Source organism: Schistocerca gregaria, chromosome 1 (assembly GCF_023897955.1).
Source record: "Schistocerca gregaria isolate iqSchGreg1 chromosome 1, iqSchGreg1.2, whole genome shotgun sequence".
Taxonomy (NCBI): Eukaryota; Metazoa; Arthropoda; class Insecta; order Orthoptera; family Acrididae; genus Schistocerca; species Schistocerca gregaria.
In genome coordinates, this window is record NC_064920.1 from 975,221,127 (window position 1) to 975,242,124 (window position 20,998).

General features: G+C 42.7%; 1 protein-coding gene across 1 annotated transcript in view; it reads left to right on the forward strand.

Annotated features, from left to right (window-relative positions):
* LOC126311099 (probable E3 ubiquitin-protein ligase HECTD2) overlaps window positions 1-20,998 on the forward strand; it is a 418,213-nt gene that overhangs the window by 290,396 nt on the left and 106,819 nt on the right. The window contains exon 8 of the mRNA XM_049992125.1: window positions 6,872-7,027. Coding sequence (XP_049848082.1) covers window positions 6,872-7,027 — 156 coding nt within the window. The remainder of the gene's footprint in view (window positions 1-6,871; window positions 7,028-20,998) is intronic.

The following is a 20,998-nucleotide window of genomic DNA, read 5'->3' on the forward strand; positions in this document are numbered from 1 at the left end:
ATCTTTGCCACTGTGTGGGTCACCGAGCTCGGCTCTTTCTGCAAACGTTTGACTATTGCAGTGATGCTCTGACACTTGGAGTTTTGGACTATTACTTCATACCGTCCGCCCCTGGTAGATGAGTGGTCAGCGCAACGGAATGTCATACCTAACGGCCCGGGTTCGATTTCCGCCTGTCTCGGAGATTTTCTCTGCTCAGGGACTGGGTGTTGTGTTGTCCTTATCATCATTTCATCCTCATCGACACGCAAGTCGCCGAAGTGGCGTCAACTCGAAAGACTTGCACCAGGCGTACGGTCAACCCGACGGTAGGCCCTAGCTACACGACATTTCAGTTTCCATGCCTCATACTGCCCTATTACGATGCACTGCAATGTTTGCTCTTTTACTTTCCTCGCTCAGAAGCTGTATGGCAATGTTCGCTAGTGCTTTGTCTTCTGCTACATTTACGCTTAAGTCTTGTTGACGTTCTGGCTGTTACCCTGGTCCTAGCTGGCCTTCTCGGCTCTGAGCTCACCGGATAAAGCTTGAAAAATTACGGCATGCACACCGAATTTATTCTGGGCCGCAACAGTACGTTCGACCACGAAGGTGCATGTTATCGAAACTGTCAAAATTCCCCACAACCAAAACTACACATCATTAAAGCGACCTGAAAAAGGGCATCTCAGATTACATTGTACTATTCGTAACTAGTACTTACGATCCCGATTTAATATTTACTTTGCTCGGAAAATATTTGGTGATCTAAAGTACGCCTCTTTATGGCTGCATGGGTTACCAGAGATGCCACTGCTTACAGTATTTTTTTGGACTTAGGCTAACTTGGTAATTGGCACATCAGTGTATTCAGAGGTTAAATATTTATAAAATTTCAGTTTTTTGCACAACTGTATTAAAAAAGATTCCTAAATGATTACAGATTCTTTAATGATACGAAAGATAGAATGTTTCACATTAAACTTCAGGCGTATTGACACATATAATTATTTAATATTGTAATTTAACAGATTCTTTTTCCTGTCCACAAATAGCATCATCTCTAGGAGACAAACAAGACTAAAGACACTATTTTCCTTCATTTTTTCTCATGTTGTCATGCTCTGTGGAGAACTTGAAAATTTCACTTACAAAAGTCAATCTTCATTGTCCCAGTGCCTGTTCCCTGTTTTCTGCTAACTGCAATAATTTCTCCTGCGTTTGTTTCATTAGGGTGTTCCTAGAGCAGTCTTTCACCGACTGGCAAAAGCGTTTCTGGTTCTCCGCGCCAAGGCAGCTCCATACAAAACAAACAGAAATAAATATTCATTTGATATCTCATCCCTTCTCTTGCTAACTCTTTATGTAATTTTAAAAAATTTCCACTTTGGTATCTTACACATAAATTTCTGTGTAAAGCATTTTCATTCGTGACGAGGTACACTAGAGGAAAGGAAATAAAAGCACATTGCTTCTGTTTACAAAACTTGTTATACTATGATCTGTTAATACCTGTTCACTCAGAATATGATCACAGGTACACTGCCAAAATATTACATGTACGCCTGAATCCATTGCACCCAAAAACACGAAACTGTTATACCATATCAAGATGACGTGTGCCGTAACAACATGGCTGTACCTCAGAGTTCCAGGCTATTCCATATTGTAAGGGATTCCACGTATTTAAGGAGTAAAGAAATTATTTGGTTTGGATCTTGCACAGGACTCTAAAACCCCTGATTTAATATTTTTCCGCTAATTTATCTTATTCGTGTGGCTCATTTGTCGCAATTAAATGTTAGACCTATATGTCACTGATCAATATACTGAAGTATGAATTTGTCTTATAACTTGTTTTTCGGATTCACATTACAGTACAGAACAACTTATTTATTATTAGACAACGTATGTTTAAGTTTGAATCTGCCTAACCCAACTCTGAAAGTGACTTAAAAAATGCAGTCTGTGTATTACTAAACAATGCGTTAAGGGAAAGGGCGAGAGAAAGGTCGCAAATTAAAATCCCAGTCTGGTTCACAGCTTTAATCTGCCAGGTATATTGTATACTTTGAGGTTTGGGAAGTTGCGCCAACAGTTAAAGATGCTGTATTTAAATTAGCCAGCACTAATTGCAGCTCAGAACGAAAGGCAATAAAGCGTCTGTTGAGAGAGATTTTCATTAATGAAAACGAAATGGAATGATGCAAGAAACGTATTCCTTGACACGTAAAATCAAAAATTCAGATAACTTTGAATTACAGTTACAGCTGTCAGGATTGTTGTCAAATGGCAAGAGAAATACCAAAAACAATACACTGTCTGACAAGCATGCCCAACACATGGAAGGAGGAGGATGTCAATGTAACTTTGTAAATGTACAAATCATCAGAAAGAATGTAAATGATTAGAATGTCAGTTGTCTGTGACAAGTAGAACGTTCATCAGAGTGCATCGTATCGTTCGTGTTTCGTGTTGTTGCCAGGCCTTTTCGGGTGCATAAAGGGCATGAACAACATTAGATGTTGAGTGATCAGATGTTGAGTGATCAGAGTGAAGGACATGAAACAGCGTTATCAGAAAGGGGCGTCATTGTGGGTCTCCATTTGGTTGGCTGATCGAATCATGCAACACCCAGATTTTTGGGGCATTTGGCTGTGACAGACGCCCGATGGTGGCTGTATGAGGGCATGCATACTCATCATTAAGTTTGTGGTGGGCCACATCTGGCCACCACAAGGGAGGATCACCATATTGTGCACCAAGCAGACTATAACCCCTTTCACATCTGCGCCTGCCATTTGAGAACAGACAATGAACTCCCTGCGACGTTTTGTGTCACCCCGCACCACTGGTCGGAGACTATAGTCGATTCCTGATAGTTTCAGAAGACTGGCGCGCCTACTTGAACCAGTCACGTGAGGCGGTCTTGTAAACGTCTCTATGGCAACGCCTCAGTGTTGTCTCAGCTCTATAGACGGCTACTGTTTTCTCTGGCATCCGTTTGCACTTCGCTGTTGAAAGCTGGCAACAGCGCTGCTAAATGTCAGAGATTTACTTAACCGACTCAACCCAAGCAGCAGCTGGACTAGAGAATTATTGTTCCACGCATAGCCTGCCACTAAGACCACTATGCAAGCTACTGACTCTGGGATGGCGTCATGACTGGGGAACATGGACTGCTGATGAACGGCGTCGCACTTTGTTCAGTAATGAATCACAGATGACCATCATATCCAATGGAGACCAAGTGAGGGGTCCCACGCTTACAATGTTTTGAAGAAGCACAGCGGTGTTGCTCCTGGTTTCACAATGTGAGGAGCCGTCGGGTACAACTTCAAGTCACAGATGGTAGTGACTGCGAGAACTCTGAAGGCGCAACAGTTCGTCACGAACGTAGTGCGTCCTCTTGTGTTACCATCCCTGCAGCAGTATCGTGGTGCCTTCTTCATCAGGACAGTGCTCGTCCGCACATGAATCGTTCCCATGATATTGAGGTACTTATGTGGTCAGCAAGATCCCCAGTTCTGTCCCCTACAGAGTATGAACGGGATCAGCTAGGTCATCAGTTACATCCCAGCGCTGGTATCCAAGATACGAAGGACAGTTACAACAGCTGTTGGCTAGCTTTCTGCTTGCTTCAGAACAAGGTACAATGATTTACGAAACCATAACCAACCGAATCAGTGCATGGACTCAGACAAGAGGAGGTGTAAGGTCGTACCGATAAGTGGGATCATACTGCCAAGTTCTTTGTAAATCTGACTCTAACTGAAATTCGTGAAATAATGTCACATACCCTCTCAACCCATGAAGCTTCAATTAGTTTCTTCATCCCCTTCTGGGTGCTTAACTTTTTGGGTTAGGTAGTGTTTCACACTTTGAATTTTTTTCAGGTGTTTACATAAGATCTGTAATTTTTACGTCCGAAGTTATTAGTACAGTATTAATGTAAGTTATCAGGTTACTACACTGTATTCGTCCTTCTCTTAGTAAAATAACCGTTGCTGGATAAGACCCAAGAGGTATAGTCGTGCCCCATATAGAGGTGTTGTAGAAGCTGGCAACCCTACTGTGGTCACGTGATCAAGTTAGTGACAGCAACGTCTGGCACTAAGGTGCCCTTCAACGACTAATACCGTGTGGTTTTATTTAAAGTGCAGCTCCTCACGAAGGTCGAGTCTGGGCTGTAATTATCTTATGACACCGAAACTTAATAGATATTCTGATGTGTTAATGCAGAACCGATTTACGCTTGAAAAAAAATTAATTCCAGTTTTGGCCACCAGGTGAAAATCTGGCGCTGTACAGCACCTCGTTGAGGTCTCTGCTCGTCATACTGAACGAATTGTGTTAGCGGCATTTAATAATAAAATCAACATGTTGCCTTTCTCACTCTTTTGACCTTTCTGCCCACTTAGCGTTCCTAATCCATTACATAAGGAGACATTTCTATACGTCTTTCTTGCCTTCGAAGCCCCAGAATTGCACCTGGCCGCCAAAATTGGAATTAATTTTTTCCAGCGTCAATCGGTTCTGCATTAACGCTTTAGCATATATACCAATTTTCGCTGCCATACGACAATTACGGCCAACAGTGGAGCTCTTTACGTAGCTGCATTTTAATTACACTGAAGAGCCTAAGAAACTGGTACAGCTGCCTAAAATCGTGTAGAGCCCCTGCGAGCACACAGAAGTGTCACAACACGACGGGGCATGTACTCGACTAATGTCTGAGCAGTGCTGGAGGGCATTGACACCATGAATCTTGCAGGAGTGTCCATAAATCCGTAGGAGTACGAGGAGATGGTGACCTCTTCTGATAGCGCGTTGCAATGTATCCCTGATTTGTTCAATAATGTTCAGGTCTGGGGATTTTGATGGCCAGAGGAAGTGTTAAATTCAGAAGAGTGTTCCTGGAGCCAGTTTTTAACCGTTCTGGACGTTTGGGGTATCGCATTGCGCTGCTGGAATTGTCCAAGTCCGTTGGAATGCACAATGGACATGAATGTGTGGATGTGATCAGACAGGATGCTTACGTACGTGTCGCCTGTCAGTCGTATGTAGACGTATCAGGGGTCCTATATTACTCTAACTGCACAAGCCCCACGCCATTATAGAACCTCCTCCAGCTGGAACAGTCACCTGCTGGGTCCATAGATTCATGAGGTTGTCTCCATACCGGTACACGTACATCCGCTCGATGCAATTTGAAACGAGCCTTGTCTGACCACGCAACATGTTCCGGTCATCAGCAGTCCAATGTCGATGTTGACAGGCCCAAACGAGGCGTAGGCTCTGTGTCGCGCAGTCATCAAGGGTGCACGAGTGGGCCTTCGGTTCCGAAAGCCTATATCGATGACGATTCGTTTAATGGTTCGCAAACTGACAACTGTTGATGGTCCAGTATTGAAATCTGTAGCAATTAGCGGAAGGGTTGCACTTGTGCCACGTTCAGTTTGGTGGTCAGGTCTTATGGGACCAAACTGCTGAGGTCATCGGTCCCTAAACTTACACACTACTTAATCTAACCTAAACTAACTTACGCTAAGGACGATACACACAGCCCTGCCCGAGGGAGGACCCGAACCTCCGACAGGGGAAGCCACGCGGACCGTGCCACTTTCAACGATTCTGTTCAGTCGTCGTCGGTTCCGTTCTTGCAAGATTTTTTTACGACGCAAAGATGTCGGAGTTTTCTTGTTTTACTGGTGTAGTGAGCGTACTGTAAGACCTTCAGTACACACACCATCAGATTATTTGACTTGTCGCTCTAACGAAGTAGGCGAGTGTCAGCAATACGTCACGTGGTCTTATCATGGCGTGTTTATCTTCTGCCGTTAGGTCAGACGATAGAAATGCCACTTGCACGCTTAGAGTAGCAGATTGACGGTGACCAAGTTTAAACAGAACTTGATTAATTTTCACACACATTTATTGAAATAATAACAAGCATAAAAATTACTTAACTTGGTTTGGATGCTATTACCAATTGATAACCTTAAGTTCCTTTGGTATTGGTACGTTAATCTTAATCTCACATATATCTCTGATACTTTACAAAAGTGTCTATACATTTATCTTCATGGCTATGTACAGGGATATGGTAATCTTATTAGGCGCAGACTGAAACTTGACTATAGACTGGTACAGACAAATGTAGAACTCGCACAGACTGGTACAGACTAATGCAGACTGGTGCAGACAAATGCAGACTGACTAATCGGAGGTCTGTACACTCGTTATAATACCTCGCACGTTCATGTATCACTGCGAGAGTGTGATCCGCGAGGAGAAAAGGTTCTACGTTAGCACCAATCTCATTGGCTGCGTTACATCTTAATACATGGATCGGCAGAAGCAGAATTTGGTCCGTCTTTATGGTAGCGCCATCTCGTAGTGCGGAGACAGACGAGCGCTGCGCCTACGCTGTTGTGCTTAGTGGGGCGCGCTCTAGTGGGAAAGTTGTGTACGCGCTGACTACGTGGAACTATGTACACAACAACTGGATTCCTGACATTCACAGTACACTCGTGAAATGGTCGAACAGGAAAATCTCCACTTCATCGCTACCTCGGAGATGCTGTGTGCCATCGCTCGTGCAGCGACTATAACACCACATTTAACCTCACTTCTGAGTTGATAACTTGCCATTGTAGCAGCAGTAACCGATCTAAGATCTGTGCCAGACACTTGTTGTCCCATATAGGTGTTTCCAGCCGCAGCCACGTATTCTGCCTGTTTACCTATCTCTGTATTTGAATAAGCATGCCTATACCGTCCGGTAGCTCAGAAAAGTCACGAGAAGAAATGAGAGGCAGACTCGAGTGTTTGCACGTGCCGTGTCCGCCGGTGCGTGCCTCATGAACCGGACGGCCCGTGGTGTTCCCAGGCTCCACGACAAAGACGAGGCGCGCGCGCTGTTCGTGCTGCTGCAGAGCCCGGTGTTCGGCGCGCAGTCCTCCTACACCATCCTGGCGCACCTGCTGCGCGCCCTCGTGTCGCTGCCCGCGCCAGACCTCGCACTCATCGTCTCCTGGTTCCGCACGTGAGTATGCCACTCCTCTTGCCACTTTCATTTCTTGTTTACCTATGCCGTACAAAGCTACGACACGTATCGGCATATACAGCTATAATGAATTTTTCACTCTGAAGCGGAGTGTGCGCTGATATGAAACTTCCTGGCAGATTAAAACTGTGTGCCGGACCGAGACTCGAACAAGGGACCTTTGCCTTTCGCGGGAAAGTGCTCTACCAACTGAGGCACCCAAGCACGACCCGTCCTCACAGCTTTAATCCCGCCAGTACCTCGTCTCCTACCTTCCAAACTTTACAGAAGCTTTCCTGTGAACCTTGCAGAACTAGCACTCCTGGAAGAAAGGATATTACGGAGAGACAATCTAGGGGATGTTTCCAAAATTAAATTTTCACTCTGCTGATAGAAGAAGAGGTACTGGAAGAATTGAAGCTGTGGGGACTGGTCGTGAGTCGTGCTTCGGTAGCTCAGTTGGTAGAGCATTTGCCCGTGAAAGGCAAAGCTCCCGAGTTCGAGTCTCGGTCCCGCACACAGTTTTAATCTGCCAGGAAGTTTCATATACAACCATAGGTTTCAAGACAGCTGATAGCTATGGAAATGGAAACGTGGTGCCAATGGACGCTACACACGTCTCTAGGATTTCAAGGCACGTTCACTGTCATCGCCAGTGTCACAGCACGCAGCATATCAGCTGTGTCATGCCCGTTCCTGTAGTCACTTGCTCGGGTACAGTCACATGTATAGACACGGCTGCAAATGAGGTGATGGGAGGGGACATAGTGAGGAGAAGGGGGGGGATTCATGGCAGACGTGAGTCCCTCCCCCCTACCTTAAAACATTTCAATAGAACCCATTGTACACGGTTTTCCAGAAGTCCGTTAATTGAAAATGCCTACTTCACGGAATAATGTAGGTAGAGAACTAAAACTTGACACACATCCCTGAAATGACGTGGGGTTTTATTGACACCAAAAACGAGTGCAAAAATAGGCCCACGCTGGACAGCAACATCTCAGTGGCACGCTTGAGAACCATGTATAAAATTAGCTATAGTCAGAGAGGGAGTAAGATGCGCCAGCCATCGCGGCATCTTCACTTTACCGTAAAAGGCATCGTTTCTTTTTAATCCATCAGTTCTCTGACTGGTTTCATGGGGTCCACCACGAATTCCTCTCCTTTGCCAACCTTTACATCTCAGAGTAGCACTTGCAACATACGTTCTCAATTAACTGCGGAATGTGTTCCAATCCTTCCCCTACAGTTTTTACTCTCTACAGCTCCCTCTAGTACCATGGAATTTTTATTCTGTGATGTGCTAACAAATATTCCACTATCTTGTCCCTTCTCCTTTTCAGTGTTTTCTACACATTCCCTTCTTCACTGATTCTAGTCGTTCCTTACTTTAGTCCAACTAACTTCAACTTTCTTCTGTAGCACCATATCTCAAATACCACAATTCTCTTCTGCTCCGCTTTTCCCACAGTCTGTGTTTCACTACTATACAGTGCTGTGTTCCAATCGTATATTGTCAGAACTTTCTTCCTCAAATTAAGGCATATGGTTGATATTAGTAGACTTCTCTTGACCAAGAATTCGCTTTTTGCCAGTGCTAGTCTGCTTTTGATGTCCTTCTTGATCCGACTATCACAGATTATTTTCCTGCCAAGATAGAAGAATTCCTTAACATCGTGTACTTCGTGATCTCCCATTCTGATGTAAAGTTTCTCGCTGTTCTTCTTTTTGCTACTTCTCATTATGTTCATCTTTCTTCGATTTACTCTCAGTTCACGTTCTATACCCATTAGACCTTTCATTCCATTCAACAAACACTGAATTCTTTTTCACTTTCACTGAGTATAGCAAAGTCATCAGCGAATCCAAACATTGATATCCTTTCACCCCGTATTTTATCCCGTACTTTAATTTTTTTTTATTTCCGTCATTGCTTCTTCGATGTAAAGACTGAACAGAAGCGGCGAAAGACTACATCCTTGTCTTACACCGTTTTTAACCCGAGAAATTCGTGTTTGGTCTCCCACTCTTATTGTTCCCCTTTTTCCCTGTAGCTTACCCCTACTTTTCTTAGAAATTCAAACATCTTGCACCATTGTACATTGTCGAACGCTTTTTATAGGTCGGCATATCCTATGACGTGTCTTTATTTTTCTTCAGTCTGGACTCCACTATCAACCGCGACGTCAGAACTGCCTCTCTAATGCCGCCACCTTTCCTAAACCCAAACTGACCGTCATCTAGCACATCCTCAATTTTCTTTTCCATTCTTCTGTACATCGTTCTCGTCAGCAAACTTGGATGTATGAGCTGTTAAGCTAACTGTGCGAAAATTCACACACTTGTCAGCTCTTGCTATCTTCGGAATTGTGTGGATGATGTTTTTCCGAAAGTTGATGTTAAATCGCCAGCATCATACATGCTACTCACTAACGTGAAAAGTCGTTTTGTTGCCACTTCCTCAATGATTTTAGAAATTCAGGTGGAATGTAATCTGTACCTTCTGCCTTGTTTAATCTGAAGTCTTTCAAAGCTCCTTTAAATTCTGACTCTAACACTGGAACCCCTACCTCTTTCCCACCGCCTCCTCTGTATTCTTCTATCACGTCATCACAAAAATCCTCCACCTCAAAAAAAACCTTAAGGTACTCTTCCCACCAATCCGCTCCCTCCTCTGAATTTAACAGTGGAATTCCCATTGCACTCTTAATATTAACGCCCTTGCTTTCAATTTCACTGAAAGTTGTTCTAACATTCCTATCCGCTGAGTCAGTCCTTCTGACAGTCATATCTTTTTCGATTTCTTCACATTTCCCATGCGGGCATTTCGCCTTATCTTCCCTGCACTTCTTATTTATTTCATTCCTAAGTGACCTGTATTATTTTATTCCTGTATTTCCCTGAAAATTTTCGTACTTCCTTCTTTCGCCGACCAACTGAAGTATTTCTTCTGTTACACATGGCTACCAAGCAGTTACCTTCGCTGAACCTATATTTTTCATTCCAACTTTTGTGACTGCCCTTTTTGAGATGTCCGTTTCTCTTCAACTGAACAGCCTAGTGAGCAATTCATTATCGCAGTATCTATAACCCGAGAGAAATCCGAAGGTAGCCGAGCGGAGTGGTCGTGCGGTTAGAGGCGCCAAGTCACAGATAGCGCGGTCCCTCCCTCCGGCGGTTCTCCCTCGGGCATGGGTGTGTGTGTTGTTCTTAGCATAAGTCCGTTTAAGTTAGTTTAAGTACTGTGTAAGTCTAGGGACCGATGACCTCAGTAGTTTGGCCTCTTAGGAATCCACACACATTTGAACATTTAGAAATCCGAAGGTATCTCTTCATTCCTTAGTATTTCCGTATCCTACTTCATCATACATTGCTTTCTTCCTAATTCGTCTCTTAAACTTCAGCGTACTCTTCATTATTAGAGAATTGTGATCTGAGTCTATATCTTCTCCAAGGTACGCATTACAATCCAATATTCGATTTGGGAACCTCTGTCTGACCATGATGTAATCTAATTGTAATCTTCCCGCATCTCCCAGCCTTTTCCAAGTATACCTCCTCCTCTTTTTGTTTCATGAACAAAGTATTTGCTATTACTTGCTCAAATTTATTGCAGAACGCAATCAGTTTTTCTCCTCTCGCACTCCTAGTACCAAGCCCATATTCTCTCGTACCCGCTTCTTCTACTCCTTAGCCTAAAACCGCATTCCAATCCCCGATAACTATTAGGTTTTCATCTCCTCTTACGTACTGAATTACCCGTTCAATATCCTCATATATTTTCTCTAGCTCTTCATCTTCTGTTTGTGACGTTGACACTTATACCTGAAATATTGTCAGTGTTGGTTTGCTGTCGACTCTGATGAGAACAACCCAATCACTGAACTGCTCACAGCAACACACTCTCTGTCCTATCTTCCTACTTTTAACGAATCCTTCTCCCGTTACACTTTTTTATGCTGCTGTTTATATTACCCTACACTCGTCTACTACTATCCGTCCAAAATCCAGCGTCATCATGAACCGATTTTGTGACGCAGCGACCATTTGCGGTATGGGCACTACAAAATATGGGGGAAGATGATGACTGCTTGGCTAACGTGTTGTAGACCGACGAAGCCCATTTCACATTCCGAAGGTCTGTCAACAACCACAAATACAGAATTTGGGCTATCGAAAATCCTACAACAGTAGAAAGACCCGCTGCATGATGAGAAAGTCACATTTTGGTGTTAATTCATCACATCAGCCGTGATCGGACCGGTTTTCCTCGAAGAAATGTGGGTTACTGCTTTTCAAACCGTCACCGTGACGGATGCGGGGTACGATTCTTACACAATCGCATCGTCGCTAGCCTGCCCGATAAACGCTTGCTGGAAGGTACGACTTTTATGCAGGATGGGGCTTCACCCAATATTGCTACACGTGTGAAATATCTCTTGCGCACGTCAGCGATGAGAAGCGCATGCTGCATCGTCGTTTGTCATGCTTGGCTTCCCATGTCCCAGGCCCTCAGTCCGCGTGATTATTGGTTGTGGGGTTACCTATAGTCGCAATTCTACCGCGACCGTCCGACCTCATTAGGGATGCTAAAAGGAATTTCTCGTCATTGCCACTGACAGGCGATGCAGTGCCGTTCACAACATTGTCCTCGACTAGAGGTATTGTTGACGAATGACGGACGACATGTTGAGCATGTGTCGTAAATAACGTCTTTGCTAAAAACCTGTTGTTATGGTAATTATTGCCTTTGTATCAAATGAACACCGTCTGTTGGTCATTTTGTGCAGTGTGTTTCGGTTTCAATAAAACACAATCTCCTTCCAAGCATATGTGTCAGTTTTTACTTCTCTAACTACATTATTCCGTTAAGTATTGAATTTTCAAATGTTAATGGCGTTCTGGGTCATCCTGTATTTTGCATATATCAGTTTCCAAAGTCCACATCTGTTATGTCTTCCTTTGCTTGCTGTGTCATTCTTTAATGGATGAAGAAACGAGGAACAAATGTCGTTCATGAACAGGGAATTTAGATAATAATTTTTCCTACATGTAACACCAAATAGTAAAAATAATAGATAAATTTAAATTTTTATACCTGGGATTCACAGTCATGTAGAACTTTATAAAAGACATCATATTTACGCCAGTGACTGTAACATTTTCTTTACTTCACGACTGCAATTTCTGCCGTAGGCCATTATCAAGTGGAGATTTTTGTGGCTTTACGCCATGTCACCTTAAAATGAGCTGACACATTTATATGTCGTTGTCATTACTATTAAATACATTGGTGACGCTGTTACGCATTGCGAGCACACATATCCACATGTCATAAAACAACATAGTCTGTAGACATTCATGTTCGTTAGCCATCAATGTAATTGGCTAATGAACATGAGAGTCCACAGACTATGTTGTTTTATGACATGTGGATATGTGTGTATCATACATAGCAAAGAATCATGAAAATATACCAGAATGTGCGCTTCAGCCAGCAACTGACGGAAAAATGAATATTTCAAGCAAATTATCAATCGTCAGTACTAGATGTTAGATGTACGTCTATCCTAATATGTTTTGGATGCTTTAGAGCTATATGTGGTGTAAGTTCGAGAACCTCTTGTCGACCCCTATTCAATAGTCTGGGAATTCTGACATTGCCATCACAGTACATATTTCGTTTAATGTCGTTGTTAGCAATATTAGCTTATTCCCAAGAGTTAGCAGCTTTCATTCAGTTAATACTAGGCAGAAATCAAATCTGCATGTGGAATGCACTTCCTTGACTCTCGTGCAGAAAGAAGTGCAGTATTCTGCTGCATCCATTTTCAATAAGCTACCACAAGAACTCAAAACTCATAGCACTAGCCCAAACACTTTTAAGCAAATGAAGAGTTTCCTCATGGCTCACTCCTTCTATTCTGTCAAGGAGCTCCTGGAAGAGCTGAAAAATTAAGCAAATTCCAGTGTTACGTTGTTGATTTTCTTTATTTAAACTTACGACTTGTCGCCTGAATATGTTTCTTATACTTCACTTTATCTGTTTCTACTATCGTGTTATATTTCATGTATTGACTAGTTCCATGACCATGGAGACTTCTCCTTAATTTGGTCCCACGGAACAATAAATAAATAAAAATGATCTTAAATTCGCTGTGCCACTAGTATTGTATTAGGTCTTCGCCTTCTAAATCTAATACACCAGAGCGAAACAGTAACTACTGATCGATGACGTCTGGAATGGAGACCTACTAAGCGGTGCGCAGCGTGTGCTGTAATTGGAAAGTAAATCTTTCACAGCGTAATCGAGGTCTAAAACTGATACGCTGTATCCCTAAAGTGAGCCGTCTCACGGCTAGGGCCATTTCGCCTCCTCAGCTGGCTGCCTATTTTTACTGATACGGACTTTCTTCTATCACGCAACCAGCTGCACTGTATGGTACTGCTGCATCATTAAGCAGAGCGTGATGCAAAGAAAATGTATTTCTATTTCTAATTCGAGAAACTTTTCAGCGTAGGAGACCACGCACGAAATATTGCAATCCAGAGAGGAGTGTAAATCTTGGTAGTATCTTGCACATATGCACTCGTAAAAACAGCTGCAAGCATTCATCACTGTATCGCGTGCAGCGTGATTCTCTGAGAACAACGATGAGAGTTGGCAGCAGGTAATTCGAGTGCCTGTCATTTGCAAGGACGTGACAGAATCTGTGCGGACATGATCAGTGCGGCTCCCGTATAAACAGAGCCACAGAATCTGAAACGAAATGAGCAATCTAATTAGTACAAAACATGGACTGAGAGTGAACCAGTGAAAGACGAAAGTAATAAGGAGTAGCGAAAATGGTATTAGCGATAAACTTGACATCACAATTTTTGACCACAATGTAGATGAATTGAATGAATTCTGTTTCCTTGGAAGCAAAATAATACAAGAAGCAAGGAAAACATAAAAGACAGACTAGCACATGCACAGAGGGCATTCCTGGCCAAGAGAAGTCTACTAGCAACATTAGCCTTAATTTGAGGAAGAAATTTGTGAGAATGTACGTTTGGAGCATAGCATTGTATAATAGAAACCACGGACCTTGGGAAAACCGAAAAAGAAGAGAATCGAACTGTTTGGGACACGATGCTATAGACGGATGCTGAAGTTTACTTAGACAGATAAGATAAGAAATGAGGAAGCTCTTGGCGAAATCGATGAGGAAAGGAAGATATGGGGACCACAGGCGAAAAGGAGCGACAGGATGATAAGAGACGTAGTAAGACGTCAGGGAATAACTTCTATGGTGGTGGACGGAGCTATAGAGAACAGAAACTATAGGAGAAGAAAATGATTATGGTCCATCCGATAAATAATTCAGAACGTACAGTTCAAATGCTACTCTGAGAAGAAGAGTTCAGCACAAGAGAGGAATCCATGGCGTGTAGCGTTAAACCAGACAGAAGAGTGATGACCCAAAAAACGTCATTTAATTCACAAGACCTCCGAATATCACTTTAATCAATCCGTCTTCTTAGAAGACGTTACAGCCGGAAAATGTAACATTACTCTGAGTCATATGTCTCAAGTCAAAAATTTATTTTACTTTTCATAGGTATATCCAGAGTTCGTGGACGCAAATTATTATGTCGAAAGAACTCGCATAAGTTTTTGTTCTTTAAACATCGAATAACATCACTTTTCTACCTCAATTAAAACGTAACGATTCAATTCGACCGCCTCATTGAACTCTGCTAAGAAACACGTGAAAACATCTGTAACATTAATAGCTCCCGTACTATGAGAACAGAATCGTAATTAATCTCAGCAGCTGCAATAGTTATGCTGTGCCGTTTTATTCCGGGGAACAACTTTGATAAATTTGAAGATAATTATGTCGTTGCATATTTTTACAAATGTCGCTATACAGATTGTCTCCCTATTCATGACTACGACAGGAACAATCATTCGACAGAGCAAAGTCTAGTAAAAATAGATTCTCAAATGCCATCCTTAGGAGATATGTGAATTTCTTCGATACTGTGACACAAATATTCTCTACTGCAAGCTCTTTAGGGTGAAGATAATTCGGATCCAAACAAGGAAAATTTGTCTGCTAAACGTGGGCTCTAAAATGTATACCTTTAAAGTTATGAGTACTTGTTCAGTAGGAAAGACGTTTTACAGTAGCGAAGATGAACAAGTGCTCATAGCTCTTAATGTAGACATTGTGGAGACTACGTTTACTGAATAGTTTTTTCTTGTTTTGGTCCACACTACCACACCTCAAAATATGGAGAGCTTACAGTAGAAGAGATTTGTTTAACAAATCCGAAGATGAAGTACTCGTAGCCTTTACAGTGTGCAGTTTAGAACGCATGTTTACTGGACCTCCTTGCTACGAATGATCGTTCTTTTCACATCTCTGAGTATTTACCATTCCTCCTGGGACACCCTGTACTTTCGGACAATGTGCTGTCACATGATTCTATAAAGTTTGTAGCCCACTGAATAGGACGCGGATCCAATCAGTGATATTGTATATAAGTAGAACGTACATCATCGAGAAAGAAGGTTTTAATAGTCTCCTCTACAAGACATGAAGCGTAGCCTGCTACATAATTTGCCCATCACGTAACCAATGAGACCATAGCAGTTGATCTTCTTGTGACATGTACTATATTTCTTTAGCTTTAGATGTAGCTTCCAATCTTAGGACATGGCCGATATTTTGTTAAGATCTCATTGCGTAGTAACATGTTTTTACCGAATAACACTATCACAAGGATAACCACGTAATATGTTAATAGTATGCTAAATCCTCCCCCCATGAACCATGGACCTTGCCGTTGGTGGGGAGGCTTGCGTGCCTCAGCGATACACATAGCCGTACCAAAGGTGCAACCACAACGGAGGGGTATCTGTTGAGGCCAGACAAACGTGTGGTTCCTGAAGAGGGGCAGCAGCCTTTTCAGTAGTTGCAGGGGCAACACTCTGGATGATTGACTGATCTGGCCTTGCAACAATAACCAAAACGGCCTTGCTGTGCTGGTACTGCGAACGGCTGAAAGCAAGGGGAAAGTACGGCCGTAATTTTTCCCGAGGGCATGCAGCTTTACTGTATGGTTAAATGATGATGGTGTCCTCTTGGGTAACATATTCCGGAAGTAAAATAGTCCCCCATTCGGATCTCCGGGCGGGGACTACTCAGAAGGACGTCATTATCAGCAGAAAGAAAACTGGCGTTCTACGGATCGGAGCGTGGAATGTCATATCCCTTAATCGGGCAGGTAGGTTAGAAAATTTAAAAAGGGAAATGGATAGTAAAAGTTAGATATAGTGGGAATTAGTGAAGTTCGGTGGCAGGAGGAACAAGACTTTTGGTCAGGTGACTACAGGATTATAAACACAAAATCAAATAGGAGTAATGCAGGAGTAGGTTTAATAATGAATAGGAAAATAAGAAAGCGGGTAAGCTACTAAAAACAGCATAGTGAACGCATTATTGTGGCCAAGATAGATACGAAGCCCACACCTACTACAGTAGTACAAGTTTATATGCCAACTAGCTCTGCAGATGACGAAGAAATTGAAGAAATTTATGATGAAATAAAAGAAAGTATTCAGATAGTGAAGGGTGACGAAAATTTAATACTCATGGGTGACTGGAATTCGGTAGTAGGAAAAGGGAGAGAAGGAAACGTAGTGGGTGAATATGGATTGGGGGTACGAAATGAAAGAGGAAGCCGCCTGGTAGAATTTTGCACAGAGCACAACTTAATCATTGCCAACACTTCGATCTAGAATCATAAAAGAAGGCTGTATACATGGAAGAAGCCTGCTGGAGATACTGACAGGTTTCAGATAGATTATATAATGGTAAGACAGAGATTTAGGAACCAGGTTTCAAATTGTAAGACATTTCCTGGAGCAGATGTGGACTCTGACCACACTCTATTGGTTATGACCTGTAGATTGAAGCTGAAGAAACTGCAAAAAGGTGGGAATTTAAGGAGATGGGACCTGGATAAACTAAAAGAACCAGAGGTTGTACAGAGTTTCACGGAGAGCATAAGGGAGCAATTGACAGGAATGGGGGAAAGAAATACAGTAGAAGAAGAAGAACGGATAGCTTTGAGGGAAGAAGTAGTGAAGGCAGCAGAGGATCAAGTAGGTAAAAAGACGAGGGCTAATAGAAATCCTTGTGTAAGAGAAGAAATATTGAATTTAATTGATGAAAGGAGAAAATATAAAAACGCAATAAATGAAGGAGGCAAAAAGGAATACAGACGTCTCAAAAATGAGATCGACAGGAAGTGCAAAATGGCTAAGCAGGCATGACTAGAGGACAAATTTAAGGATGTAGAGGCTTATCTCACTAAGGGTAAGATGGATACTGCCTACAGGAAAATTAAAGAGACCTTTGGAGATAAGAGAACCACTTGTATGAACATCAAGAGCTCAGATGGAAACCCAGTTGTAAGCAAAGAAGGGAAAGCAGAAAGGTGGAAGGAGTATATAGACGGTCCATTCAAGGGCGATTTACTTGAGGACAATATTATTGGAAATGGAAGAGGGTGTAGATGAAGATGAAATGGGAGATACGATACTGCGTGAAGAGTTTGACAGAGCACTGAAAGACCTGAGTCGAAACAAGGCCCCCGCAGTAGACAACATTCCATTGGAACTACTGACGGCCTTGGGAGAGCCAGTCCTGACAAAACTCTACCATCTGGTGAGCAATATGTATGAGACAGGCGAAATACCCTCAGACTTCAAGAAGAATATAATAATTCCAATCCCAAAGAAAGCAGGTGTGACAGTTGTGAAAATTACCGAACTATCAGTTTAATAAGTCACAGCTGCAAAATACTAACGCGAATTCTTTACAGACGAATGGAAAAACTAGTAGAAGCCGACCCCGGGGAGGATCAGTTTGGATTCCGTAGAAATGTTGGAACACGTGAGGCAATACTGACCCTACGACTTATCTTAGAAGCTAGATTAAGGAAGGACAAACCTACGTTTCTAGCATTTGTAGACTTAGAGAAAGTTTTTAACAATGTTGACTGGAATGCTCTCTTTCAAGCTCTGAAGGCGGCAGGGGTAAAATACAGGGAGCGAAAGGCTATTTACAATTTGTATAGAAACCAGATGGCAGTTATTAGAGTCGAGGGACATGAAACGGAGGCACTGGTTGGGAAGGGAGTGAGACAGGGTTGTAGTCTCTCCCCGATGATATATTGAGCAGGCAGTGAAGGTTCAAAAAATGGTTCAAATGGCTCTGAGCACTATGGGACTCAACTGCTGTGGTCATTAGTCCCCTAGAACTTAGAACTACTTGAACCTAACTAACCTAAGGACATCACACACATCCATGCCCGAGGCAGGATTCGAACCTGCGACCGTAGCAGTCGCACGGTTCCGGACTGCGCGCCTAGAACCGCGAGACCACCGCGGCCGGCGCAGTGAAGGAAAGAAAAGAAAAATTCGGAGTAGGTATTAAAGTCCATGGGGAAGAAATAAAAACTTTGAGGTTAGCCGATGACATCGTAGTTCTGTCGGAGACAGCGAGGGACTTGGAAGAGCATTTGAACGGAATGGATAGTGTCTTGAAAGGAGGATATAAGATGAACATCAACAAAAACAAAACGAGGATAATGGAATGTACTCGAATTAAGTCGGGTGTTGGTGAGAGAATTATATTAGGAAATGAGACACTTAAAGTAGTAAAGGAGTTTTGCTATTTGGGGAGCAAAATAACTGATGATGGTCGAAGTAGACTGGCAATGGCAAGAAAAGCGTTTCTGAAGAAGAGAAATTTGTTAACATCGAGTATAGATTTCAGTGTCAGGAAGTCAATTCTGAAAGTATTTGTATGGAGTGTAGACATGTATGGAAGTGAAACATGGACGATAAATAGTTTGGACAAGAAGAGAATAGAAGCTTTCGAAATGTGGTGCTCCAGAAGAATGCTGAAGATTGGATGGGTAGATCACATAACTAATTAGGAAGTGTTGGATTGGGGAGAAGAGAAGTTTGTGGCACGACTTGGCCAGAAGAAGGGATCGGTTGGTAGGACATTTTCTGAGGCATTAAGGGATCACCAATTTAGTATTGGAGGGCAGCGTGGTGGGTAAAAATCGTAGAGGGAGACCAAGAGATGACTACACTAAGCAGATTCAGAAGGATGTAGATTGCAGTAGGTACTGGAAGATGAAGAAGCTTGCACAGGATAGAGAAGCATGGAGAGCTGCATCGAACCAGTCTCTGGACTGAAGACCACAACAAGGTGTTAATGCGAAGCATGAAGAGTAAACGCGCTTCGTACTGCATTGGGATACACCAGAAGGTACTTCTATCGATGACCCTCCCTACTTCCAGGATCACGAACTGCGCTATAGTTTTTAAAAAATCGTCACTCCCATTGCAAAGCTATCCCAATATTTTCTGTGAAATTGTTTTCTTTAGTAGGCACCGAGTCGAAAGCTTCTCGAAAGGCAAGAAACTCCTCTGAATGCACCTGATTACCAGTAAGCATGTTCTAAGATACATTACATGTCACGAACACAATAAATTTAATGTGATTGGTTTTTCGGTATCTGCCCTAGTTTCGAATCAGAACGACATTTTGCTTTTGCTTTGTCATTACATCAGGTCTCATAATATATTCTATAACTTTGTTACAAAGAGATGTGAGTTTGAAAGAGTGCTCGTTATGTAGGTCACTTCTGCTGCGCAGATGTAATGTACCTTCCAAGGTTCAAGACGGGATACTGCTGCTTGCAACACTAGACCCGTATATAGAAACAGACTATCCCAGAGTGGTTAGTTGCCACACCGTATCACAGAAAATTTTAAAAGAAATGTGTCTTTGAAGCTTCATAGCTTAATAACACTAACTTTAAAGACAGAAGTAAATAAAACTAGTTTCGGAGGAGTAATCGTCCACCTTCAGGCACTTTAACATGGGCAATTACAGTCACACGGCAAATGCAACTAGCCTTCAGTTTAACTGGACCTGAACACGTAGCATTCATCCTCCGGCACTGGTAGCATTTCATAAACAACACTGTGGAAAAAGTGTAATTGTATTTATTTTAATTTATAGCTACGACAAACAGGTCACAAAAGGTAAATGTAGCACAAAGAAATTCGTATATTGGATTCTGCATGTCACAGGTTGTGTTCCATCGCATGTTTGCCTGTCCAAGACAAAACTTCCGCCCGCCTTTATCTCTCTCTCTCTCTCTCTCTCTCTCTCTCCCGTTGTTCCGATGGAACTTAATTGTTGCTCGCTCGTCAGTTGAGACGGCAGCTTTCAGACAGACAATTATAGAACGAACTGCTTTTAGAGACGGAGTGGAGTCATCAGTAGGAGGAATTGACGCTCGCTGCAAATCGATTGCGACTCGGCTGTGTCGAATAATTTAAGAAGTCGGATAGCCCATTGAAAGCGGAAGGGGTGGTTGCAGCGTAAAACAGAATCAGAGGAATATTCCCGCACCGAGGGGACAAGCGAGAAATTACTCGGTGGCACTGGAAAATTTTCATCACAAGCCTGACACCCAGCTAGAAGAGTTGTGCGTAACGTCAAGCTGAGGATCCGGAAGTATAAATGAGCAAGCACAGTGCATCACTGCAAAAGTGTGTTCTGTCTAAATCAGTCGACGGAGAGGCTGGAGCGATTTCAAGGGATGCGCGATTGTACCGCATCTTTTTGTCTTCAACAATTCTTTATTGAACATAATGAGAATTACACACACGAAAGAATGGTGTTTTATCCATACATCCTATTTTTCTATGTAATCTCTAACCCGTTCTATGGCCTTCCTCCAGCGCGAAAGAAGGTCATGCGTGCCCTGTCGATACCAATCGTTGTCCTGGTGGCGGAGCCAGTGCTTCACTGTGTGAAACCCTCCTCATCGTCCACAAAATGTCTTCCACGAATGGCATCCTTTAATGGCCCAAACAAGTGGAAG